The sequence below is a fragment of the Coturnix japonica genome, chromosome 18 (genome assembly GCF_054131305.1).
Source record: "Coturnix japonica strain WE chromosome 18, WE-NBRP24, whole genome shotgun sequence".
In the NCBI taxonomy this organism is placed as follows: Eukaryota; Metazoa; Chordata; class Aves; order Galliformes; family Phasianidae; genus Coturnix; species Coturnix japonica.
The window spans coordinates 8,209,657-8,236,869 of NC_140680.1; the positions used below are offsets into that span (position 1 = coordinate 8,209,657).

Consider the following 27,213-nt stretch of genomic DNA (forward strand, 5'->3'; position numbering starts at 1 on the left):
TTCCTCAACTATCAGCTTCTCTCACAAAGTCTGTCCGCCCCAGTCCTGCCTTTTCTTTGTCAAACCTGAAAAAGCCTATTCTTATCCTTTTTCCATTCCCTGATTACAACTCTTCTCTCAGAATCCTTAGTGTCAAAGCACCTCATCTAAAACTGGTTTACTCCATTCTTTTATTGGCTTTATCAATAAAAGCAATACCAGCTATTGAAACCTATGCACTTAACAAAGCTTTCTTATTACATTTCTCACAGCAGTCATTTACTTGAGTATTTTATAACCGTTCTTTTTTTTCTTTACTGCTCTTTGCTTTTAGTCTGGAGGATTTTGGGGCATGGTGGGAAGAATGTCTAAATATCCAGACCTTCAATATCTGAAAAATATTTACTGCTATAGATGTGCCATTGTAACTGTTACACATAGTGCATTTGAACAGTCCATTGAAGTGCAGCTCTGGGAGAACATGGTAGAAGTAAAAAAATACAGCGGAGGGGCAGAGATTAAAAGTCTTCAGCACTATTTAAGTTCTGTTCTCATTTTTGTGATTGTCGAGTTTTGATAGGACTGTCACTGAGTCACATTGTCTATCTGAACACTCTCTATACAAACTGGAGACGATAAAAATTATAAATTTTTAAAATGTATTAAGTCCTTGAGTGTATTCTCTGTTGACATGCATATTTGACGTGATTTCTGGGTTAAAAATGTCTTGATCAGTACATTAGGTATACTTGGAACATGAATAGCAAATAAACAATTGCACTGCTAGCCTGTACTCAAGTAAATTTAACAATTAACTGAACATCCATGGACATATCCCGGAGCAGCTGTAGCAGTCTGCAGTATGATGAACTTGAACACATTTTAATAAGTGTGTTGAGTCAGAAGAGAGTTTATTCCCTGAAATGCGGCTGGCAGGTTAATACATGTACAAAGTATATAAATATTATATGTAAATATGTACAGATATATTTATATAGCTAGATTTCTGAGCAGTTTTCTTCTGAATACTAACCCTCCTCACACCCAAAGGACATTTTTCTCTCTAATTTGTTTGCTGTGATGGCAGTTTAACCACAATACAAAGGTGACTGTTTGATTCTGGGCAGCATTGCTAGTGCTGTCTCTGTTCCGAGGAACATTGTGCTTCTTGCTCAGTCAGCACTGCATCATGCTTTGGTGTCACTTCCTCACTGTAATTACATGTTTCAGCATGAAATGTCTTTTTCAGTCTCATGCATCTGCTTTTGGAGGAAATTACAAATCTCCTAAATAAAAGCAATAAAACCTGAGGTATTTGGTTATGGATGAGGAAGTACTTCTTTGCTCTCCTTTCGGTAATGACACATGGTAAGAAAATGTCACTCAAATCCTTAGCTGCAGAGTTGGCATGCTTCTTTTTGTGTGCTGTGCTTTATTCCAATGGGCGTATCATGATTTTAAGCTAAACTGCTCTCCTGCTGGAGGGTGGAGACCATGCTGCACAAGCAGCCTCATCGTTCGATCCTCATTAGTGCCTGCAATTTGGTTGTGCCGTGGGCCTTCCATAGGCATGTTCAGCCTGATGGTCGAACTAGGGTAATGGTTTCTGAGCATCTGAATCCTTCATTTCACTGACCTTGACAGAAAAACAATCTAAGTATGTTCACTGAAATCCACTTGGCCTGAGGGAATTAAAAGTCTGATTTAGGTTGAGACTCATAATGATCTTTATAAAGGCTATTTGGGAGAAGGGAAAAGATCCAGGTAAAAATTGAATTCATAAATGTTTGACACCAGCCGCTCATTAAATGAAAGGAGCTAACAGGGAAGCTGCTAAGTCACTGACCACTGCAGAAAATAATTAGTCGGCAATCTGTCTGCCAGCAGCTGATATGCATTTCCTTGTGAAAGATGATTGGAACTCTTTCAGGGAATAGAGATACTCTGCTCAAAATAAAAAAGGAAAAGTCCTCTCTTTTCATCACGATAATTCTAGCTCAGAGATTTAATTTTTATTTTTATATAATATATATATATATTTTGTAGAATAAGGTAATCTTCACAATGCTTTTAAAGACTTAGTCTCCAACCATGAAAATGTGAGTGGGCCATTTGAATATAAAATGAGTCAAATTAGAGAGTTATGAGGATTATTGTCACTTTATATTTCGGCAGCTGATGAATCAAACTTCTTAGAGCCCAGTCTAGTCCTTGATGTGTGCTTTTAACAAACTAATCAAAAGAAAACTCTGGAGCTGAGTGCAGCAGTTTTATTGGAAAAAGTCCACAGGTGTGTGCAATTCCTTTATTAAAAGATTTTCAAATACATTGGACGAGAAGCAATTGATGATTGAGTTATTCCTTTTTTTCTTTTATACATTTTTTTATTTCCAAAACTATACAAACATCGGAAAACTTTCATTTTCCTCCATTTTAGCTATTAGTAATTCTGTAATGATAATTAAATATCTCCCATTTCAATCTGCAAACCCACTTTTCAGGAGGTGACATTTTATATCTTTGACAATTTAAAAAGAAAAAGAAAAAAGTCAGTCATATGTACATGTGCTTAAAGTTGCATAATTGAGCATCATACAAGTGCTGGAAACTAGTGAATAAGTGGGTTTCAAGATTCACCCAGGAGGGCTGAAGGTTTTGAATACACATAAACTGCGTACATATGATTTATTAGCCAAGACACTCTTTGTTCCCTTTTATTTTCAAGGATATCTATCTGTGTGCTAGCTATGGTGTGAGGGTTTCTTAGTAAAGGTACTTACGGAGTGAAAAGCAGCACTGGCAGCAGCTATTGCTGATCAAGGACATGAATGGGCAGAGAACTGTATGCGTATACACAATACAAACATTTAAAAATGAAGTTCTTATGTAAAAAATAATATCTAGAAAAAAAACAAACCTATTTCTTGGATTGGACTAAAGGAGGGGGAAAAGAAAAGAAGAAAAGCATTGTGTGAGTACTTCAGCATGGGAGAAGAACAAAGGAAACACATGGATTAAATTCAGAAGCTGATCTTGCAGTGTATAATTACTGGAAATTCATTTGAAATATAGCAACATTATCAATGGAAAATGAAGGCTACAACTGCAGCAGACATGTACAGTATACTTTATGAGCTATTATATTGGCCATACAGATTTGTCTACATGTTATTTATTTGAATCCTTAAGGCTTCTCTAATGTCTTACATGAAAGTGCTGTCTGCTTGGATCTTCCATGCATGAGGGAAAGGGGACATTTTTCAAGGAAAAAAATATGATTTTTATTCACATTTCAGTTACAATAGCACAGCCAGAGACACAAAATAAAAGACAATACTTTATGGTACCTTTGTTTCATTTATTTTGGCCCCCAAAAGATGCATGCACTAGACTTTATGTACTACAAGGTACTGAAATATTTACAGCATTGTACATGTGCTCTTAAAGGGATGGCATAGGGAAAGGTCTGCTCCTATCTGGATGGGAGTAAAAGTTATTTTCCTAGCTTATTAATACATATTCAAAGTGAGAGATGACTCTTCCAAAAAGAAAAGCCCACAAAGAATAAAGCTATAACATAATTATAGCCAATGTTAACAAACTGTACAGTACTTTACCTGGGAATTCTCCTCTCTGTCACTCCTGTTTTAAATGGCAGCGCCAACTATTAAGTGATGTTGCTGTGCTCCCCTTGCCCTGTCTGCCCTGTTTCTCCTTATTCCATCAGGTATAGCTGAATATTATCTGCTTATGAGATTTTGGAGATATTTTAATATGTTGAATGGACATTTAATTCACAATAACCTGATGGAAATTTTTGGATAAATGATATAATTGGTATTTACTGGGTTATGGCACTAAAGATTTCAGACCACTATAAAGCGCATCATCAGTACTTCAAGTGGACTTTGGAAACCATCTCTCTAAGAAATTTAGTGAGTAAGGCCCGTATCACTGATCTCCTTCTGCTTTTAAAGGTAAAGATATGATACCCAATACACCAAGTTAAACAAACAGAAGGCAGTGGGGAAGAAGATGCGGGCATAGGAGTCCATTTTGGCAATGCGGATATGTATTCTTCCATGCCTCCATGCTCCTGTTCGACAATCCTCAAAGCAGCAAAAAAAACTAGCACAGTCCTTGCCATCGAGACACTCGTACCCGTATTCTTCATCCCTTTCTTGGAGGTGTGTAGCATTGTTCATTTGAATAGTAGCTGATCGAGGTCGGATGTCAATTGTGGGTGCCTAGGGTGGAATGGAAGAAAAGAAAAAGATGGCAGGAGGGAGAAACTCTGTTATTATCACCAGACCAACAGGAAACAGAAACTAATGGTCAACATGTGAATGATGGTTCTGCGGGGGTATATGGGAATCTGGTAATATTACCTTGAACTTAAAAATCAGTTTAAATCAGTTGCATCGTACACTAACTTTACAGGAAAGCAGCACAAATCAAGATCAAGTTGACAGCTGAGAGCAGTTAGCTTTAATGATAGACTAAGTAAATAATAGAGGTTAAAGGAAACGGAAATATAACTGATGATATTTGGAATTGCTTTTGTTTTATATTTCACATAACTGCTTGATATATGAAGGCAGTTTGGGTGCTGCACATGGGCGGAACGGAAATAATCAGTTGGAAATGCAGGATTATTTGTGATACAGGGCTGGATTGTGCAAATATATATGTATGGAAAGAAGGCAAAATTAAAGTGTTTTTTAACAAGGTTAGGAAAATTTTGGTAAGACTCCCCAGTAGTTAGTTTGAATGTATGCAGTTCACTGTCTACTAGTGATCACCAACTAGAAGGTTCATCATGTACCCAATTTTATATGGCAGATGTACATTTATTGGAGTGTTTTGAGTGAGTTATGCATCTAAAATGCAGTTAAGCACTAGTGAACACTAGTATGAGGAGTCTTAAAATTTCCTGCAGATACTTATTGTGGTAAAATAATTACAGTTTCATTCCATGAGCATGTGCAATTCTTGGCTTTCATTTTAAGGTGTTTTTTTTTAATTTTTTTTTTTTTTTTTTTGGACAAAATCTCTGCATTTCTGAATGAAGATAAGATTTAGACATATTACACAGTTAGATATATTTGCTAATTAGCTAAGTGTGTTGGTCAAGTGACAGCATTAAAAAATATGTGCATCTTAAACCCTTTCAAAACTCTGACATTTTTTGCATAAGGAACAGCATTTGAGTGATCACCCGGAATTTTGTTCACATCAACATCACAAACAGATTTAGTTTTACAACTTGAAGTTAAGGCATAAACTGAGGGATCAGAGCTGAGTTCTAAAAGGGTGTATTGCAGCTTCTGGTGTAGTTGGTGGCATTGGATCCCATGGGCAACTAACAAAGAGAGAAGCAAAATGTTTTGAACAGCAACTCTCTTAATTCATGTGATCCAATAATGTTGGTCATTCTTGAACTTAGTGTAAGTTCAAAATCATTGTGAATCGATAATTGGGCTGCTGAATCAACACTACGTACTATTTAGAGAAGCATAACCATTCTACTTAATTAGGAAGTTACCTAGAGTAGAATGCTTAGATGTCTAATTTAAGAAAACAAACAAACAACAGCACTCTCATATAAGCTCTAATAGTTAAATTCAGCAGTCGCATGCAGTGAATTTCCATTCCAAAAAACATTATACCTTGAAGGAAAACATCCGAAGAAGCTTTCATTTTGTAGACAGAAAAGAGAATCAGAGGGTTTTGGTTTAAATTAAAGAAAAGAAGGAAAGAAAGAAAGAGAAAAAAATAATGTAAATTAAAAAGATGTTTCTAAAACATAGTAAGTCAAAAAGAACTAAACTTATAGAAGGTTTGGGGTAACAACCATTTAAACAATTATCTGTGCTATAAAACCCACACATCTTCATCTTATCTCTGACTTGTAACTACATCCAGGACAAAGACAAAGTGTAGCAAGCTCCTTTTAGATCTTTTCAGGGTATTCCAGTCTTTTATCAACATAAAAGATTATTTGAAAGAAGAGACAATTCAGTTTATGAACTCAAATTTTAGAGAAAACTACCTGAATACTGAGTACTGAAGCCTCAACTTTAAAGTTTTCTAGACTCCGGGTTTAGATTTGAAGAACTATTATTTCTATTTGTCCCAGGATTGTCCCAGATAAATAGTGTACAGAGCAACTAATCTCTAAGCAAGGTAACTAAATTTGAGGTAGTTAATCTTTGCTCTCTTAATTGACTATGACACAGGTTCACATAAGCAGCCATTTATTTCAACTTAAGACAGAAAAGTATGTGTCACTTTCCAAAAGTGCTTTTTGATCAAAACGTGCCTAGGATGAAATCCAAATTCACCATACATAATAATGTGAAAATTCTTCCTGTATAGTAATAGGGATGTTAGCAGTCTGTTTACCTACTGCAGCATATATCTGCAATTTTCTTTGAGTGTATTTCTCAGCAAGCTTTAAAAATGAAATTATGACAAGAAAGTGTAATGAAAGCTACTTTAATTAATACATTTTTGCTAATTTGTTCTTTCTTGGTGTGTTACAAGTAAGAGAGAATATCTTAAGTAGGATATTAGCAGAGCAAATCCAGACACTTTTATTATTTCCTAGATGTCTGAAGTGGATTTGAAAATATTCTTAACTAATGTAGAATGCTTGTGCATCTTGCAGATGCATATTTGATTCTTCTTTGAGGACAATCAGGCTGCTTTTGTTTCCTGTAATTTTCTACACTCATTCTTTTTACCTCACTGTTTCTAGACAACATACTTCTAAGTCAGCAGCAAAAAGCAATGTCTGTCCTGGACAAAATAAGACAATATTTTTTCCCTACCTGAGGACAGTCCTAGAAATCTACTAAGGGTGTTCCTGGGACTTTTCTTTTTACTGTGGTTATTATATACATTATTTATTGTTGGGTAGCATGCATCCATAAGTAACATTGCAAAATGGTGTTAAATCACCTTCAAAAGGAGATAAATAGATAATGGAGAGAGAAAATACAAGAAAAAGAAGATAAGGAAACAATAAAAAGGAAACAGAGGCTTACAGGGGAATTAGAAAGAAAGCACAGTCCATAGTTTGAATGTAACATTACAAAAAGCAGAATCATACCAATTTAAGTTAATAGCAGAGAATATTGATTAAACTTAAACAGAGAAACTGAGAGTTCTTCCATAAAGGTCACAGCAAAAGTTCTACCTTTATATATAATATATATATATATATATATTATATATATAATATAATAATTTCATTGATAGTTATTTGTAGAACAATTTGGCAAAAAGGGTCCTTGTTTTAATAAATTTGTTTCTCTGGCATCTAGACAACTGTGATATATAAGTTTTTATTATCAAAGTAGATGATTGTATTCCCATTAATACAGAAGAAGAGTAGATATGTAATAGCAAACTATCAAATGAGAGTACAGGCATAAAGAGAGGTGTAAATATTCCTTCAGAGAATGTAATTTAATTTTATACCTTACTGGTAAAAAGATACATACTGGATTTTTCTTCTTTTTGTCTTTATCCTTGCTTGGCTTTCTGTTGCTGACAAAGTAATGCAAAGTTCCATATTCCACCAGTGCAGAGAAAACAAAAATAAAGCAGACTGACACAAAAAGATCCATTGCTGTCACATAGGAGACTTTTGGAAGAGATTTACGAGCAATTGTACTTAGGGTGGTCATTGTCAGGACAGTTGTAATACCTGGTAGACAGACAGAAAATATCAGAAATGTTTTAAGTTCACATAACAAAGGCATCTTGCCATTTCTCTCTCTGACTGTTTCTAAAGGATGCCCACAGCTCTGACAGATAGCAAAAATACCAGCCTATCCCAAGCGGGGAAATGTGGATTTAGTGAGAGCTTCAAGGATGAACAGGGAGTGTGAATCATTTTTGCATAGTCATTGCAAGCGTTGCCCTGCTGAATTCTTTCATTAGATGGATTCTGATTCTAAGAAATGTGTTTAATTCATCTTTTTAGCTTTATAGTTTTGTTTTTAGGCATTCTTAATTCATTTTTAATTAAGAAATTTAGTTGTAGGGTTTATGTTCTCAAATTCTTAAACTGTTAGAAAGGAAAAAACTTTTTGTAACAGATTGAGAGGTCGTGGTGGAGAAAATATATACCTGTCACGTTCAAAGTACCCTATAGGCCAATCTAAACCTTTCCATGATGTTCAGGATGTTTCTTTTATGGAATTTGTATCAGTAGTGGCAACAATGCCAGTAAGAAATGCATTTGCAGTCATTATATGAGATGATAGAAATTATGAAAATTCTTAAGGAAGCATGTAATCCAGATGAAAATTTAATTTTAAGGTCAAATTGTGCGTTTATTTGTATATGTGCCATGTAAGCATGACTTTGTTTCCTTTCTCTTACATTAATGCATTCTTGTTGTAAGTAAAAATACTATCCCCAAATTCCCACACAAATTCTCTGTTGCTGCTTATTTAAGCAATTTCTTGCAACTAAAGCTGGAAGAGAGCCTTTCAGGACTCCATACTGTTGTCACACTGTGAGGTCAGATTTCTCTCAGCAGTGCCTCCTCTGGTCTTCAGAACTGACTGTAGCTCATAACCAAGAAGTACTAGGATATGCATCACCTTCCCTTCTCCTTTCAGAAGACTATTCCCTGTCCCATGGTGTAAATAACATTAAAAATGCATCAGAACAGTTAAAATTCATCATATTTTTATGGCAAATTTCATAACCACTGATTTTATCTCAGAGGTATGAATAGTCAAGTTCTCAACAGAAAGACTGGTCTAGATTGTATGTCTAAGCAAAAACAAAAATAACAGCTGAATGCCTTTATTCGTTTTATACTTTAAAGTACATTTTATGTCCTTGTTTTAGAGAGAGTGAAAAAAAGCAATAAAACATTTAAAGCATTATGTCTTGGGGCTGTTGGTCCTCTACTCCTGTATTTCTTTCAAGGGAAATCTGTAATGAAAATGCTTTCCCTCCCTCCAGTGCTCTGTTCTGTAGTTCTGCGAGGAAATGAAAATGCAGAAGGAAAAACTAAAACAATTGTAAGTAGCACCAATTTAATTCCAAAGTAGAAAACAGTGTTTCTATCTCCATAGTTGGGTTTCTGCACTGCTAGTTCTTACAGATACATCTGGTTTGTGTGAGGGGGCTGAACTTGGTAGCTCCTTTATTTTTGTCAGAGCTGCTAACTGTGTAGAAAGTGCTAATTCAGATTAATTGCATTTCCCCTTTTAGATATGGGCAAATTCAGTTGAGTTTGTGGTCTGAAGGACACATTTGACCTCTGAAGGCTGGTACCACATTCCTCACTTTCCACCACTGCATCACACAGCCAGAGAGATTGTTTCTTTTGTGGTATTTATTCAATTCTTTTTGATGTTTATTAAAAAATCGGAAAGGGCGATCAGAAAAGAAGCAAAAGATTTTATTGGAGATGATCTCCAGTACTCCTAGCTTAGGTTGTGACATGGTTAAATGGAAGAGAGAGAAATATGGTCTAAGTGCTGTTACTCCTTGGAAGTGATTACATTATTCTAAATGGGAGGAAGTTATATTAAATTCTCCCCTCTTGCATTTAGAAACTGGTGTCAGTTTAGCATCATAATGCTGAATAGAATAAGGAAGTAAAACAACTCACCCAGTGATGTTCTGGCTGGAACCGCATCCTTGTTAATCCAGAAGGAGACCCAGGACAACACAACAATAAGTGTGCAGGGAATGTAGGTCTGAATAGTGAAATAACCCATTCTCCTGCTCAGGTTAAAGTAAACAGACATGACTACATAGTCTCCTGTAAAATAAAAAGATACTGAAGTAGAATAATGTGTAAAATAAGGTCATAGAATTTCTAGATGTTGTCTAGGACTTTCCTATTCTATGCCTGAAGTATATATGAAAGTCATGCATGTTCACTTATGTAACCTGAATTTCAGATTTCAAGGGTAATCTATTTGCATAGCACAGCAGGCTTCTAATTTACCACTTCATCACATCTTGCAGATGCGTAGATACTTCTCTTCAGGATTCAGGAATAAAGCAAAGCTTCAGATTTTGATGTATTTCTTCTAAGCTAAAAAAAAAACCCCTGGATTTCATCTTTGCTTCAGATTAGAGCACTCCTGGGAAATCTTGATTGCAAAAGAACTGCAAAACCCCAGGCTGCAAAATACTTCATTGCAATTCTATGAAATGTGGTCCAGAGATAATTCCCAAACTCAAACAGAAGAGGGTTTGCAAATCCAGAGTAAGATGCTTTCCCGGAGATATCTAAGAGACTCTGTGGCTAATGTATGTTCTCCTTAGATCAGTACTGCTCCTTAACAGAGAAAGCTCTGTTTTCAGATATGATTAAAATTTTCATTTATCCCATAAGAATCCATTTGAATTTAGTCACAGAAGAAACTTCAGAGATCATTTTTCAGCTGGTGCTTATTTTTTTTCCTTTTTTTTCCCTCCAATATCAATGTCCATACAGCAGGGATTAACTGGCTTTTAATTTCATTGCTTTATAAGGAAACTAGAAACTTAAAAAGCAAATTGTCTATTTGGGACTTACAGGAAGATCTGATTGATCATGAGCAACCAGTTTCAACAAGTAGATGTTGTTTGATTACCCCCTTAATCTTAATAAGATAAACTTGTCTTACATGTGTATTTTATGTGCTAAACAACATTGACCAGGAGCACAAGGACTGAAGTCAGCCTCATTCTTCATCTCTGTAGTAAATCTACTAACTTCCTGGAGAATGTCTATTTTATCAGTTTGGGCAACCAATTTCTTAACATGGGTTTTTCAAAACCATTTATTTTTTCCCCTTCTGCATTATTGTCAAGATAACTTAAAGCAGTAGTTGTGTTACTTCAAAGCAAACAGTCTCAGGGAAAAGGCTGTCTTCATGTTCAGTGTTACTGTATTGCTTTAGTGAATCAACAAATTACCAGAAAGTAGAGATGGGAAATATAAAGCCAAAAATATGTGACAACATAAAAAGTTAGAAAAGATTAGCTCAGAACCAAAATAAAATTTGGTTATTTTCTCTCTGTTCTTGCTTCTTTTTGAGTTGCAGCTGCAGCAGACCATCCTGGGGAGTAGCTGAGCAGATATATCAGATCCTAGTTAACTTCTTCTTTCATATTTTTTTGCCCATAATTTTTGTCCTGTACTTGGGCGCGTCTGTTTGTCTGTTTTGTTGGTTTTATCGCTCATGCCTTGTAGGATCTTTTACTCAATAGAACAGAAAATAACACAATCTAGTATAGTAGACAGCACTGCTGTTCAAAGGTGTTAGAGCCAAATCTACAGCTTGGCACCAATACTGGCAAAATGAACAGTAAATCCAGCTGACCCAGACTGGGGTGTGCTGCAAAGACTTCGTGCAGAGACTCCTTCTGCAATAACCATGTGTGCAACTGCACCAAGTGGTGTGAATAACACACAAGTATGCGTTTATATCAGAAAGAGGAAGTAACTCCAGTCTTTCAGTTTTTTAGATGATTTTCACAAACAGTGTTTTACTGTTTTCCCTAGGAAACTTGGTGGAGATTATCTGGTCTCCACTGAGATTTATTTAGCTGTTTCTTTTAATGGAAGTAGTGTTTTTTGTATCGCAAACTATTACACTAATATTTTTACATTTTATGCACTTATTTAAATTAAACACATATTTTGTTCAAAATGTAATGCACATGAGCTTTTAAAATGCTAACTAACGTGTGAAGGCCTTGATCCATTCTGCAGCAATGAGTCATTACTTTGAAATCTCTGTCATCTCAATGACACTCTCTGAGGACAGTCCATTTACACACAGTGACAGCAGTGTCCCAACACAGCTTTTGCTACACAAACCAGAGACAATCCAGGTGGAAGAATTTTCTATACTGTTGAACACAATTCCTACTGCTTTTTTTTATTTTGTTTTGTTTTTTAATACTGATCTTCCTAACCAATTAGAAATAACATATTTCTACGTGTTCTAAAATCTAGAAAGTGATGTATTTGTTCTAGATGATTTCATTCTCTCACAAATGTTAATAACTTTTCTTCATGTAAGGCCTGTCTTTTCTAATGCATCTGTATGTAAATAATTCTAGCCACTGCAGAACCATATTGAAGGGAAACACTTTTTGTCGGTTTCTGATACTTGTAGCAAAACCCACAGCACTATTTTGGCAGACCTTATTTTCACACCTTGTAGAATCTCAAACATTCTACAGGAAGCTCAACTAAATAAACCTCTATATTCTTGACAAGCTTTAAGATTTTTGCAAAGTGAGTAGGACTTGAGCACCCAGTATAACTTGCCCGGCAGCTCAGAGTTGTCCAGTCTGAATAACTATTAAGTTTATGTAAATTCTATTAAAATTACATGTTGCTTTCTAATCTGAAAGCCTATTAGTGCTGTAAATGTTGTGCTGTGGAGTAAATTCCACTACTTCAGGAAATCTTACTAGAGAAAGGAATAACATTAAAACCAGAGTGACAAATTTTTATTACTTATATTCCTTGGTTGGGATTTTGGGAAGGGGGATGGACTGATGATTTTTCACCAGTATATTGTAGGAAAGGCTGTGTGATGAGGCAAGCCAATAATTCTGTAATGTATTCAATATTTCCTCCAGCCTTTGAGTAATATGAACAATTATAAATAAAGCAGTAAGGAAAGCAAGATTGCCCCAGAGAAGTGTGGTGCTAAATGTTGCCTATACAAGCAATGTAATGATGTAACAGCTGGCCTTCAAGACGTGTGGTTTAAATTAAGGCATGTACTCTGGAAATGATCAAATACAAAATGCTACAGAAGCATTCAAAGTAATGAAATACCAAAGATGTACAATTTAGGACCTAATACCAGTTGTCAGAAAATGTACATACAAAAGGTAAAGTATATTAAGCCCTCTGTGAGACATAGACTTGGCAGTACTTTGCTTTAATCCCACTTTTCATGACTTAAAACCGTAACCTCTTAAAATGGAATCTTGCCTCAGCACTGTTTTTATTCATATTTGTTTTATTTCTGACTTTATTCATGGTCTTCTCTGTTCTTTAGTTGGGGCCAGCTAAAACACTATGTCATTTTCAGATTATCTTTGTGCCTGAGGTGATTTTCACTCCTGGTGTGATGCCTGCATGAAGCTGTCAAGCTAAGACACTATTTTAGTTAAAAATGACCAGAATTGATACTTAGCACAGTGTTATTCACTAGTTCTCACTTGGTAAATTGTTATTTTTTTCATTATTACCTCATCCTTGTTCCCTGAGTTCTGGTTCTTCTCTATCCAATGTTGCCTACTGTGGCTATGGAGGTTCTCAGACTGCCAGATTGTTGTTTGGAAGACTGATATACTTCTGGACTTTTCTGGAAATGAATGATAATGTAACCTGGCAGCTTCTTTGTGACAGGACATACCTAAGTACTTAATGTTTGGCACTCTAATTAGATAAGGTTGGATTATTTTAGCTTTTCACTAGAAATATTACAGTCCTACCCATTCTATGGTTTATATACATTGTTATATGTGTCTAGAAAATACCTAGTGTTTTTTACTGTTAAGGAAATACAGTATTTCCCTGGCAAAAATAATCTTCTTACATTGAAGAGCACAAGTCATCCTTAATATATTTAGACATCGTTTCTCTCTCCCCTCCACCCTATGAATATGTATATATCTTCCATTCCTCTATGTCAGTATATATAGATAGCTAGATGTAGTCTACAGATATGATAATCAGTTCAACAGTTTCTTCAGTAACATCTATTTAAATTTTTAACCAGAATGCAGTCCCTTGGGAAACTGTTCTTCAGATCATGCTTATATTCATGTATAAATACTCATACCACATTTTCTACTAAGTGCATATTCCTGCTGTTTATATTCTGAAGATCAGATCGTGAGGCAGGATTCTGACTTGAGGCAAAGCTTCTCCATGATGCTGCTCCTAATTGGAAGGCAGGGATTTCTCTTAGTGGCAAAAATCCTTGTTACATATAGAGAAACTGTGTGGGCCTAAATTCACATCTATAAAGCAGGAGATATTTTGAAATGGAGGTCAATATTCCATCAATGCCCAATGATCATGACTTCTGTAAGCCCTTATAAGCGGGATTTTTTTCAAGCAGCGCTATGCCATTCTAATTTACACAGACTCAACACAGTGAGTGGGCACTTGACACACTTCATTTCATATACTTGTGTAATATAGCGATTCGAGTACTCAGATTCTGGCTCAGTTAGACATAAGGGGAAGTGAATTCCTGATTTGAGGAACCATCTGTGCATATGTCCTGGCCTAATTCCCAAAGGTTCAATAGAAGGAATTAGTTGTGCCAGGAAGTGCAGCCAGGGGGAGATGTACATTGCACTTAGCTGATTTAATCAGCACAGTGGGTGTGATCCTTCACTACATCCCACTTGTGGAATCAGTTATACCTGTGCAAAGTGAGGGGGAAATTATACCTATTAGTAATGCATGTTTAAGTGACTGTGCAGTGTGAGAGGTACTGGGGCAACAAGACTCTAATTTGTTCTCTAAACCTATTTGGAAGCTTGTACAAATGCTAGAGAAAAGAACAGCTTTCTAACATCACATGAAATTGGTGTCTTAATTATAGTTCAGGTAGCAACACTTGCAGCTCAGATTGCCTCTCCCTTACTATTATAGGATCCCATTTTCTGTTGTTTTAAACCACCAGTTTAAATTACAAAAAAACTTCAGAAGAGCTTTAAAGGTTTTATATTGGCAACCCATTCGAGTTACCCATATGTATCATTTCAGATCATTCCCATAGATAGTTTTGGAGTGGATAAAATTCAGTGTTTCACTCCTGTTAAATATACAGAGCTTCTAGCAAGGAAATTCAGTTAAGCGAAGGTCTGGCCTTTTTACATGATGGCATTTGTGTGGAAATCTTTCTAACAGATTAGAAAACAACCCATGTGTCCATAGGTATAGGCAGTTGCTTGGGAATTTTTCTGAGACTTTGTTTCTGATAAGCCTTGTGCTGCCTCTGCTGCCTACCAAACCACACACTGCTATGAAGGATGCAGCAAAAAGAGATGGACACCCACACAGTGAGGTGTCTCTGTTCTCCTCATACTTTCTTTGTTCCATCAGACAGGATAATAGCTAAAATCTCCAGAAATTCTCTATGTGATGAAAGTATACAGAGCAAGAGCTCTTCACTTGGTGCCGACTCCATAGCATAGGAGCAATTCTCCCTCAGGAACTGGAGTACTGTATCACAGGGACTGAACATGAATTTCCTTCAGTATTTTGGTTATCTTGAATATTTGTACTAGGGTATAACAGTGTGAAAAATTCATGAGTGCTTTAGTAATTCTTGATAGTACTTATGATTTTGTACTTTTCATGCTTGAAATGCAAAAATCTGGGGAGAAAATAAATTCCATAGCAGAATATTGATGATGCATCAATATCTGGCAGAAAAAGGATTCTATCATCAAGTAGCTACATAATATTGGGGAAAAAAAAAGAAAAAAAAAAAAAAAAAAAAGATAGTAACATATGAGCCAAATTCCCCCAGAATTATCCCTACAGGCCATCATTTCTTCTTCAAGGACTGCTCAAATGACTAGCCACTGGGATTTACCATAAGTCCCTGTTTATACAGTAACTAACAGGCACAATTTTGTTTATGCAGCCAACAGCATCCACATGGTGTATAGAGACCCAGACATACACCAGCTGCCCAGATTTCCACTGTTGATTTTCTCTCCTAATCTTAAACAGAAACCAAATGGAAGATTTATTTGGAAAACCATACAAATAGAAATATAGATAGAAATGGAAGGTTTTTTCAATTAACTTATAAACGAGTACATAAATGGCTCATTATATATGGAAAACTGTGCTTAGCTGCTGTCTCTGGATAGGAAAAAGGCAAAAAAAAAATAAAGTCATGCCACAGGAGGGCACTGTCACCACAGATTGGAAATGAGCAGCGTTTCCGTGTCTGCCCATGGAAAACTAAATCATAACAGTTGCTGTGATTATTCTCCATTTGATTTATACAAACACTCAAATGGCATAACTGACTTCTACGGCTGTGTTAATACAGCAACACTTGTATGAATAAAACCAATTTTTGTATGAAAGAAATATTACCAGAGGAATATCACCTTTGTGCTACACGTAATGAGTGTATAAACCGCATAAATTGTTAATGAAGAACAACCACAGCAGCAGAATTTATTTTCTTTTCCTCATAAATAAGTAATAGAAACATCCTTGTTCTCTCTCTCTTTTACTGTTAACATGGCCAGAGGTCTCATTTTCAGTGAGGAGGAGATCACAGCTAATGCTGCTTTCTTTTATTGTTTTCTTTGTTTCTCTTTTTAAAGAATGAACAGGTAAATGGAAGTTTAATGGTACAGAGCAATTGTAGCGATCAGTTCATTGCTGTCAGTACTCAAGGTAATTGAAAGGCCTTTGTCACTGATTGGTTTCTGTGACGATTTACCCGCGCATAAAACAAGATGTTCCCAGACACAAATGGGACATTGGCTGAGGTGCTCAGATTTCTAGAATATATGAAAACCATCTGTTACTTTTCTAGAGCTGGCAGAATTGCATCTGACTGTGTATTGATTCAGTGCTGTAAGTATCTGAACTGGAGGTGTATACTTAAATCCTACCAAATCCACATGAGATTCTAATTCTCTCTAGTTCTTAAAAATCCAATTTTTTTTTAGACAATTACTGATTATAACAATATTGGCAAATGGGACCAAAAGAGATTCTAAATGCATCCATTTTTTTTTTAAAAAAGGGCTGGGCTTGGTGCCATTTTTATGCAAATATTCTTCTCCCAGAGGAGCCCATGAGGATGCTCAGAGGGTTGGAGCACTTCTCTTATGACGACAGGCTGAGGGAGCTGGGCTTGTTCAGCCTGGAGAAGAGAAGGCTCCAGGGAGACCACACTACAGCCTTCCAGTACTTAAAAGAGGCCTAAAGAACTTGGTGGGGGGGGACAGGCAGCAATGTCTTTAAACTCTAAGAGGGCAGATTTAGATTCGTCATTAGAATAAATTCTTTGTTCAGATGACAGTGAGGCACTGGCACAGGCTGCCCAGAGAAGCTGTGGATGCTCCATCCTGGAGGTGCTCAATGGCAGGTTGGATGGGATCCTGGGCAGCCTGATCTGGTGTGGGTTACCATGCCTATGGCAGGAGAGTTTGAACTGAATGGGCTTTAATAGTAATAAATAAAATGATAGCAATATTATTTTAAAAAAAATTATAATGATAATAATAAATATTTCTGTGGTAATAATAAATAACTAATTGGTAATTAAATTGCCTGCAAAATGACTGACTTCTTGTCCATTATGTGTACTCCCACTTCTGAAATACTGGAGGGCAGCAGGGCAAACAGTCAAAAAGAACTGGTAAAACATGGGAAAATCCTTTTCTTTTTCATGTCAGAAAAGCAATGGCAGCTGAGCTCTGGTGCTTAGTAGTGATTGGAACAGACTGCTGTCCCCAGGGCAGGCAGGAGAAGGGACAACAGAAGATGGGACTCAGGTCTCTTCCAAACCAGGCCAGTGTCAGACTGTGGGCTACATTGCACAGTGCAGCTTTAATCTAGAATGAAATATCACGTAAATAGTTTAAGATTGGTGTACTCATTTCTGTGCTTTTGTTTCCATCTCTTTTCTTGCCTTGACAGGGTCTGTGTTTGGAATTCTTGCTAGCATTTATTGTTTTGTTAGGGGTAAGAGGTCAGTGAGATGTCTTGTGATGTTACTGCAATATAAGAAAAACATAATATTCCTTTCTAAGCACAGAATTTTTTGTGTGGATCTATATTTAACCTACACAAATTTCTCTTTTGTATAACATCTAATATCACATATTTTTGATCTTTCTTTCTTACTTCAGAACAGAAAGCCCTTAGGTTTGCCTAGACCTGCACAAATGGAAACAGTGCTTCAAAGGCTGGTTATTTGTTAAAGGAAGAGATGATGACATTAACTCATCTTTGCATTATGCTTTTTCATATATCACAGTAAAATCATTTTGGCCAAAATATTTGATCACAGGGGCACTTGAGTGAATTTTCATAAAGGCAGATCATAGTGCTGATCATAAGCTGATAATTATGAGATGTATTGCTTTCCACAGACAGGTAAAATAAAAGACTCTGGGGAAAAGGGGGAGTCAGTACCACAGATATCTGACCATGACCCCTTCTCATTATTTCATTCTTTCCTAGGTACCCTTTCATTTCTTCTGTACTTTACAATTTTAGATTCTTTCATCAACTCATTTTTGAAATGCATAAGTGCCAGACAGCTTCAGAAAATAATTAGGTCTTTTCCTTTTCAAAACTGCTCAACGTTCTCTTTCCCTCTGAGATTTAGCAGTGAAATACCAGTATTGTGTCATAGGAAGTCATGATGTGAAATAAAATACAGTGAATGTTTAGCCTCTGGGGCAAAGAACGAAAGAAAATCTGCAATGGCATTGTAGATATTTCCTTGCAACAGACTTGAAGCACTTGGAAGCAGTCTCATTTTCTACCTGACTGCTGGTGCTTTCTGTGCCTGGGTGTTACATAAAGGACAAGGCGATTCATGGTCATCGCTGATCCAGCGTGGCAGCTGTACTAAGTGACTTCCACCCCAATTCTAAATATCCATTTCTAAGCCATGATTATAGCTTGATTATGTAATGGGGTAAAACAACATTAAGACTTTCACAAAGCTTGTTCTATAGTCCATTTATATAAGATTATCTCTGGGATTCAGATAGCTGCAAGCCTGGTTTTCAATTTAAATTCCAAAGGCTGAATCCTAACTACATTGAACAGCAGGGTGGAAGGCTGGAGGAGATTTCCTCTTCTTTTTTTCTGTTTTTATAGAGTAACACATGTATGTCTGTGTGTGGATGTGTCTGACGTCAAACACCTTGATTTCCAGCAGGATCAGGGGAGAGGAGCTGGAATTTGTGTTTGTGTGAAATGACAACCCCAGCTGATGAAATTCCTGCAAAATGAGATGAATCGTTATAGATATCCAACCAAGTGGAATGTCATTATGCATGACGTGACTTTCTGACCACAGTTCTGAGTTTCTTTTGGTCCCTGGCCGCTCGTTCCACTGTTCTGTGCTGTTTTCTCTGATTGACAGAGTTGTTCCACTTCTCATTAGTTTCTAATTATAGAAGGAAAGAATGTAATGACTCTAGGTGGTAATTAAAATCTATTATTGTTGTTCCCACCTTCCCTTTGAACTCACAGAGATACGCTTCACCCTAACAAATTTTGTTGCTGAAAAATATTGCTGTGCATGAATGGAGGCAAAATTCTGTATGTTTCTGTGACTCTGTCCACAAATGCTACAGTTTTGAAAGAAAAATGTATGATACAGAGCCTTTTTAGTTGTTGTTGTTGTTGTTTTTAATTTATATGTTTGCTTGTTTGTTTTTTTTCTGGTTGGAGATGTTTTGTTTTTGCATTTGTTTTTGGGTATTTGTTAGAAGTCAGGTAAACTAGTACAGTGGCATTGGCAAATGCAGGAGGATTTTTATTGTGCGGGATTAGTGTTCAGATGTGGCAGCAGCATGATGTAATAGATTGCAACTGCTGTGAGGGAGTCATTAAGTGCCAGTGTGTAAATAATCTGCAAATTAAAGAACCTTCTGCTCCCTTTCCAAATTCTCTCTTCCCCAGGAAGTGTTAGCCCAGCTCAGCATCTCATCTCTGGGCAGTTAGAAGAGGTTGGGTTTCTAAATAACTTGTCTGATGTACTGTGGTTGGAAATAGGAACAAATAGATGAGCAAATGTGAGGCTGAACAATATTTCGAGTAAAATGAGAAAGCAGATAGCCACAATTTCCAAGTAACATAAGCAGTTTGGATGCTGTTCTGCTATAAAACTTGCTATGCCTGGCACAGACAGGCATCCTGTGCCCCTGTCTGGTTCTCTGAATGACCAAGTGAAGCCTGTCCACTTCAATAAATAAATAATAAAATGACACTCCAAGAGCTGATAGTTCCACATGTATTTAAAGCAAGGACTCAATTATGAATAAAAAAATGAATATTTGACATGTCCATGCTATAAGAAAGGTTTTGAGATGCAGCGAGATCAGCAATGTCAACAAATAAGAAATACGGTTTATTGTATTTAATTCATTTCAATGTATCCAGATCATAGATCCCTGGTATACACGTTTTTCTGGCAGTATCCAACTCTGGCTTCTCTTAAACACAGGAGATAACTACCTGTGTACCTAAGTACCTGTGAGAACAAATCAACCCAATGGTCAAGCAAGGGAGACAAAAAGATCCCAAAGTAAATCAGATCTTAGGTGGGCTAACTTGTAAGACTTTCTCATCCCAGCTGACATTACGCTTTAGAGCTCTGATGTGGTCAGTGAATGAATCTATGGGCAGAACTACTCATGATTGAATAGGAAGGTTCACATCCTATCATGCATTTATGTACCCTCCTTTGGACTTCTCAGAATTTCAGAAATGGTAGAAAACTAGTTGCAAGCCTATTTCATGAAGAAGATAGAATAAAAATAACAAATCAATGGAAATATAGAAGAAAATAAAATGAGCTGTAGAAGATTGAATGATGTAATATTTCCAATCTGAATAACAGACTTACAGGCTTGTTAACGAACACCCTGAAATTAGCACTGTTTAACAAGCTTTGTGCATGTTCTGCTTGCTGAATTGATTGCACAGGACTAATGTAGTTTATACAGCAGTGCTTCATGGGTTTGCTTTAAATCTTCCTAAATTGTCTTGCATGGCAAAGGTCATTTTGGAATTCCTCTGAAGGCCTTTCATTCTGAGAGAAGAGGAATTTGAGGATACAGTACATTTAATCTTTTCTCTTGATGTTTCCAGTTATTTTCAGAGCCAAGAGACAGTATTACATAACCTGGGGCTGCAACAACACTTGATGTTTTCTTCTTTTTCCTCTCCAGAGGAGAGAAGACATGAGTGCATGGAGGCAAAGTTCTGCAGGGAAGCTATGGGTTTCACAGATTCATTCTGTCTTAACCCCCCAGCAAAAGAAATATTTATAAAAGAAAGTACCACTTGAACACCAGCATTTCTTCCACTGGATGCACAGGGAGATCACTAGAAAGACAGTACGATAAACAAAAAGCCCAAGGGATGCTGGGAGGAACACAACATGCTTTATTGCTTGGCTTTCAGCAGTATATTTATTTTAGAACCTTAATTTCACTTATTTTTGTCATCCTTTAAATATTTTAGAAGATTTCATCAGCAAATATTTAATTTTAAACCCCTAGGAAACCATTCTAAGTAACCAAGAAAAAACTAAAATTCGCCAAGCTATGAGATCCTGGAAGGCAGAACATCAAGGAACAAAAGTAGCACAGATCAAAACTAACTTTCTTCAGAGCTCAGTGTGATCAGCTACCAAATGTCAGGGGCTTCAGAGAGCTAAGGCAGCTCAGTAATAAGAGAAGATGACTTTGAGCACAAGAACCTAACTCTAATACATAATAAGAAATAAACCGAATTCTTGAAAGGCAGCACAGACCAACAATATCTCAGGTTGTGTGAATTCTTAGTTAGAACACTGAAGCAACAAGTAAGATATCTCAGGTCCAGCACCCTCAATAAACAACTTCAGGGCTATAAGACAGCTGTTTCTCTTCTCCTAACCCATTTCTCTTCCCATGGAGGTTTTGGAATGTTTGAACTCTGTATGCTTGAACAACATCTGGCTGATTCTACTTTGAACTTAGGTGAAAATATTTAATGGGAATGACTGAGAAAAAGGAAAACTAGTATTTTATGTCATTGCTATGCACACAACATAGAAAGTTCCTTCAGTTCTGAGTCCCACACCCACAGGCAGTAGTAGTAGTTTCTATATACAGATGATCTTAGGGCATTTGTGAAGCTGCACAGGAGTGCACTTGGCTTTTTCCTCTTATTGTAGTATGTGACTGTCTGGAATTGAAGCTGAATTATGATTAACTCTCATTTTAAAATGAGTTTGGTTGCATTTAAACTGTGCAAATACTACTAGAAATTAATGTGGACTATGATGAGTTCATACTTTGAGATTGCACATTCTGGGGGGAATATGTTCTATTTGGCCAATGTAGACATATCTTCATACATAAATTTGAGCTTGTTTCATAGCAATTTGGCTCGTGTCACTTCATAGCAGAATTAACAGTTCAGATTGGTTAGAAAAGCACTTTTTGAACTAAGAGAACAGGTGAGACTTGAAAGAAATCAGTTTTCTCATCTGAAGGATAGAAAACCTGAAGATATGCTTAATGTGGCTATTATGGACTTCCATTGGTCCATATTGGTTCAGAAGACCAATACAGCTTTCTTTATCTTGCATGGTCTGTTCAAGGCATGGAGATTACAGCGTTTTTTGTCTCAGGATAACCTGTTGCTTTACCTTCTTTCCGAGCATCTACTAACTCAGATAAGAACATTCTCTACCACATAAACTGTGCTTATATCTCTCCATACATGCAAACCTGCTATGTCAGGTAAGACTGCTCCCATTCATGTGTATGTTTTGGGAAATTATAGACCTGAAAACTGCATTTTTTCCAATAAGGAATATGGAAGAATTTGAGACACATTTTCTTTTTTGAATGTAAGTAGATAAATCCAATTTTTTGCTATAAGAGACTGCCAGCCTACCTGGAGTAATTTGCTACTTCAGATTTCACATCTAGAAATATTAAAAATAAGACATTTTCAATCATATTATTTTTAATGACAAATTGGAACATTTTTAATTAAAAATACCACAAACACATTAGTATTCCAATTTGAGATGTTCCTCTGAATAGGCTACTGTGGATGAGTGCTTAAGAGGTAAACAGTAGCAGTCATTCCCCTGCTATCAATTTGCCTGAGGACAGTGACTGCTCTGAGAACAGATTCCAAATTGTTTCTGGTTTCTTGAGCATTTTGTCTCACGGAAACCAGGTGCAAGCTTTCAGCAATGTGCAAATTAATCTTGTTCACAATCACAGCTAATGTCACAGCAGAAACATACGCTGACAAAAGTAGGTGTTGCAAACTAGTCCAAAGTGTGATTGGTGAGGAAATGGAATGGAAATAACTAGCTCTAACAGAGCAGTTATTGATATGCTAAGAAAGGATATAGCAAATGTCTGGGTATATTTTTAACCTCTTGAGCTTTTTATGGGGATGTAATTGACATTAGGTAGAAAATAAAATCCATGGAGGAAGGAAAACTGTCAAATCCAGAATCTCTGCAGCTATCAGAGAACAAGAAGAAATAAAGGCACTGAGCAGAACAAACTAGGATGTGGTTAAAATAACAGACAAACATAGAGTTCAGTAAGTGGGTATCATGCATTGATGCAAGGAACTAAAAAATCATCCGAGAAAATGGAAAATGGTAAACAGTGAGACAGTGTTCTAAAATTACCTCTACTACCTAGCATGAGCATCAGGTAGGCCACAGGTCTGAATGCAACAGGCCTGGTGGGAAGAATGGAGATGAAGAGAAGAGAATGCTTAGTTTGTAGATCATGTCTCAGAAGATATAGCTCTGAAACATGAATAATTTATAACTAGTAGCACTGTTTGAAGTCAAAGAGATCAAGCTTAGGATGAAAAAAAAATTCTTTAGAGACTGCAGATACCATCTTGAAGTTACCAAGCTTTGCAGGGATAAAGGTAGAGCTAGATGTGTGTAATCACACTAGTTCAAATCCTATAAGGTATTTTAATGACTTGCCCTCTTCAAGAGGATACTTTGGAGGATCTATTTATTTCTCAAATAGACGTATTCAGGATAATGTTCATGGCTACAACAGAACAGGTTCCCTTGGGAGTGAATACCATCACACTGTGTGTTTTCAGATCACGAAGTACAAACTCTTAATCTTTTCCAAAATGTAAGGTTATAACATTGTGATTCCTATGGGTTGTGTCTTCCTAAAACTTTCCTCTTAAAACATTTGAAAATGATACCTACTATAAACCTTTTAAAAATGCTGACGATACTGGAACTAAAATGCTGTGTGGGATACAGAGAAGGTTGCATTTGGAAAGCTGTAGGACACTCACCTCTGAGTTGCCCTTTGCCACGTGGGCTAGATCATACCCTACATATAGGTGTTGTAGTTGCTGGAAGCTAGGTCTCTTAAAGTCTACCAGACTGTTTCCTAGAAAAATAGCTGCTGTGTTTGTAACTCCATAGAAAGAAAAGGCAGCAACTTGGTCTAAGCACAAGAAAATCTTCAACACGCCCCAGTCACCCATTGTTTTTCTCATTTATCTTTCTGTGGAGGGTGCTATCATAAAATACTTGAGGGATGAGATGTTAGGCTACATGCAGAAATGAAACAGCGGTCATTTCTATCTCACAGGGATAGCTTGCTATGGAGTACTTCTGATCACTTGAAGTTACACCATTTACTACAAGGATGAAATAATAAAATTGTAACAAGAAGTCCTTATGCTTAGGAAAGCAATGTTTGCTTTGTAAGGGATTTATGAGTCTCATGAAAGGTATATGGCAATGGCAATGCCATCCAGTTTCCTTTGGGAAATCATCACTTCCACCCCACAAACACAGTAATGCTCTGTACCAGAGGCTGTATCAGCAGCAGTCTGCCCTATGGGTTCAGCTGTATTAACCCCACGCCCTTCCAGCACCTCACCTTTTCTATGCGCATGCAGCAGCTGGGAGAGGAAGTGGAGCTAAGTGAGAATTTAAAATACTTCAAAAGAAGTCCGTCTTTTTATTTTTATTATTATTTTATTTTTTAGACTAGCTTTTACTGTGGAAAAGACAGCAGTCTTGTTCTCAAATAGCACCTCAAAGGGTTCCCAGCTGCATGAATCTTAAACATTTCTTTTTTTATTTATAGTAGTAGAATAAGTTCAAAAGAAGATGATTGATGTCTTATCACTGAAAAGTCTGTTGTATGATGTAGATTCTTTCCTGCCAAGGAGTGTGAATGTTTGGAAGTATGAACACAAGTGTAAAGGAAGTTCTCCAGGCAGCTGAACATGATGCAGTTTGTTGCTTAGTTGTACTACCATGAGTTAGCAATCCTGAGTGTGGACTGAGATTCTGCTATAAAAGAAATTATATCAAGAAGAAAAGAAGTTTTTATCCCTCCAGTTTATATTCCTCAGAATTACAACTTTACCGTATTAAAATATTAGTCCTTATTGCGCTTTTCTGAATGGCTACTTATTCATTTATGTTTAGTTTTATGTCATGTCTTACAAATTTTGTGCTTGGGTAGTACCTGTGGTACTTCATTCAGATGAGAAAATTAGTAATTATCATACATTTGTCTTTGATTTTACCTAGTAGAGATGGAAAGTCCTTTCATTAACCTAATCTAGTCTGAAGGGTAGACTCTCTATATGACTCTCACTTTAGTTTCAGCTGAATTTCCTTTTTATTCAGAGGTATTAGAGACAGATATTGCTCATTTTCGATTTATTTCTTTATGTCCGCTAGAAAATTTTCATGCAAACATTCAGCAACTATTTGAATATTACTATTTCTTTGATCACACAAACACTACATTATGAATTGTTTATCTGAGCTGAGCATAAAATGATTTTCATTTTTCAACCTACAAAGATTAGGCTGCAAACTCAGATTTCCAGAAGGCTCTCAATTGTTGCCTGGTTTCAGTTCAATTCCCAGTATTCTCATTGCAGCATTTTTGCTCATAGACCTTGAGTCCCATCTGGGGGCTGAAATTACAATGGCTTGTGAAATTTAATTAAAAATGAAACAAAGAGCGAATAGACATTTTTTAGAGCCTCAAAACTGATATTGTTTAAGTTCTTGGTAATATGAAGAGATGCATATTACCTTTTATCCTGTTCCTGTATGAGAAATCAAGGTTATACTATGTCAGGACCTTCACATTTATAATTCTGAACACACTGGTCAATTATGACTATTAAAGCAGAAGCTGCAAGGTGTAAAAATACATGTAGAGGGATCGGTGAGGTTGTCACATAATGTTGCAGTGCTGCTCACCATCCACTGCTCAATACATTTCTTCTCCAAGGAAAGGTTAAAGCATGAATTTGGTTCTCATCATACTCCAGAGAAACAGAGCAAACACCTGTGAGGAATGCTTCAGCTGCTGAAAAAGCTAAGTTGGCATTTACATGTTCATTAGACAGTAGGGAATTCTGCCACAAGATCCAAACTGGTACAAAATAAGCCTTCTGCTCACAGAACTATTCATTTGTTATATTTAAATCTCCATATGTAAAATCTCCTATCATGCAGTGAAATGAAAATCCATTTTAAACTTTTCAGGAAGTGACCACAAGGAAGAGGGTAGGCCACAAGGAAAGAGATAAGAAGGAGAGGTTTCTTCACCCCAGCATTATATCTGGGATGTGGCTAATCCTGATGGACTCCAAAGCTGACAAGCTCAGCAGGGATGTCTGCTTGGAGTAGCTTTATTCTGAGTTGGTTTGGAATGTAATGTCCAGGAGCTGTGGTAGCTATACTGCAAGGACTAAATGATTTATTCTTCTGCATGGATCAGGCATTACCACATCTAATGGCATGGTTATTGTAGATCAGCCAGCTGGTAGGTCACTCATTGATAGTCTCCATCATTGCCAAGCTCTGAAACAGTGCTACTGTGATGGATGAAACTATGTTCTGATATGGATTTCCTTTTCCTCTCTGGGATGGGAGTGTACTTCAGTGCCTTTACTTTATGGTGTATGGCTGGGATTGGATCTCCACTCATAAAATGAGCTATTTCGTGAGCTGGCAGAAATGTTATGTTTCCATATTCCAGAATTCAGAAGGTTTTTCTCTTTTTCTTCTCTGACTTATAGATCCATAATTAGTTTTTCCTATTTGCTAGTAAAACATTCTCCCAACAAAGTTCTCTGCTGCATGCACACTGTCTAATTAAGGGAAATCACAGATTTCCTATGCCCATGCTTGAAAGTATACTATTTTCCTGCTGCATTGCTATGTCTAGTCATTCAGTTCTTGGAAGGTCTGTTTTTTAAAATAATAATAAGCAAAATTAGAATTAATTGCTTTTCTTCAAAAGTGAGATTTCTTCCAGAATGAAGATAAATGATGTTTCTCATGAGCTCTTCTTTCATTGCTCAGACCCTTAGCTCTATTACAAACAGCAGGAGAGTGACGGTGCACTCTAATAAGTTATCCTAATCACTTATTTAAGATATACAGTTCCAAG

At 36.6% G+C, this 27,213-nt stretch overlaps 1 protein-coding gene across 2 annotated transcripts in view; it reads right to left on the bottom strand.

The window, feature by feature from the left end:
- Positions 1–2,235: 2,235 nt before the first annotated feature.
- GABRG2 (gamma-aminobutyric acid type A receptor subunit gamma2) overlaps positions 2,236–27,213 on the bottom strand; it is a 60,564-nt gene continuing 35,586 nt past the window's right edge. The window contains exons 7-10 of one of the 2 annotated variants that reach the window (XM_015876420.3): positions 9,623–9,775; positions 7,488–7,693; positions 5,649–5,672; positions 2,236–4,226 (exon numbers count right to left, since the gene is read on the bottom strand). In XM_015876420.3, the coding sequence (XP_015731906.2) occupies positions 3,951–4,226; positions 5,649–5,672; positions 7,488–7,693; positions 9,623–9,775 (659 nt within the window). In that variant the 3' untranslated portion in view covers positions 2,236–3,950. The remainder of the gene's footprint in view (positions 4,227–5,648; positions 5,673–7,487; positions 7,694–9,622; positions 9,776–27,213) is intronic. The other variant, XM_085518829.1, reaches the window with a different exon arrangement.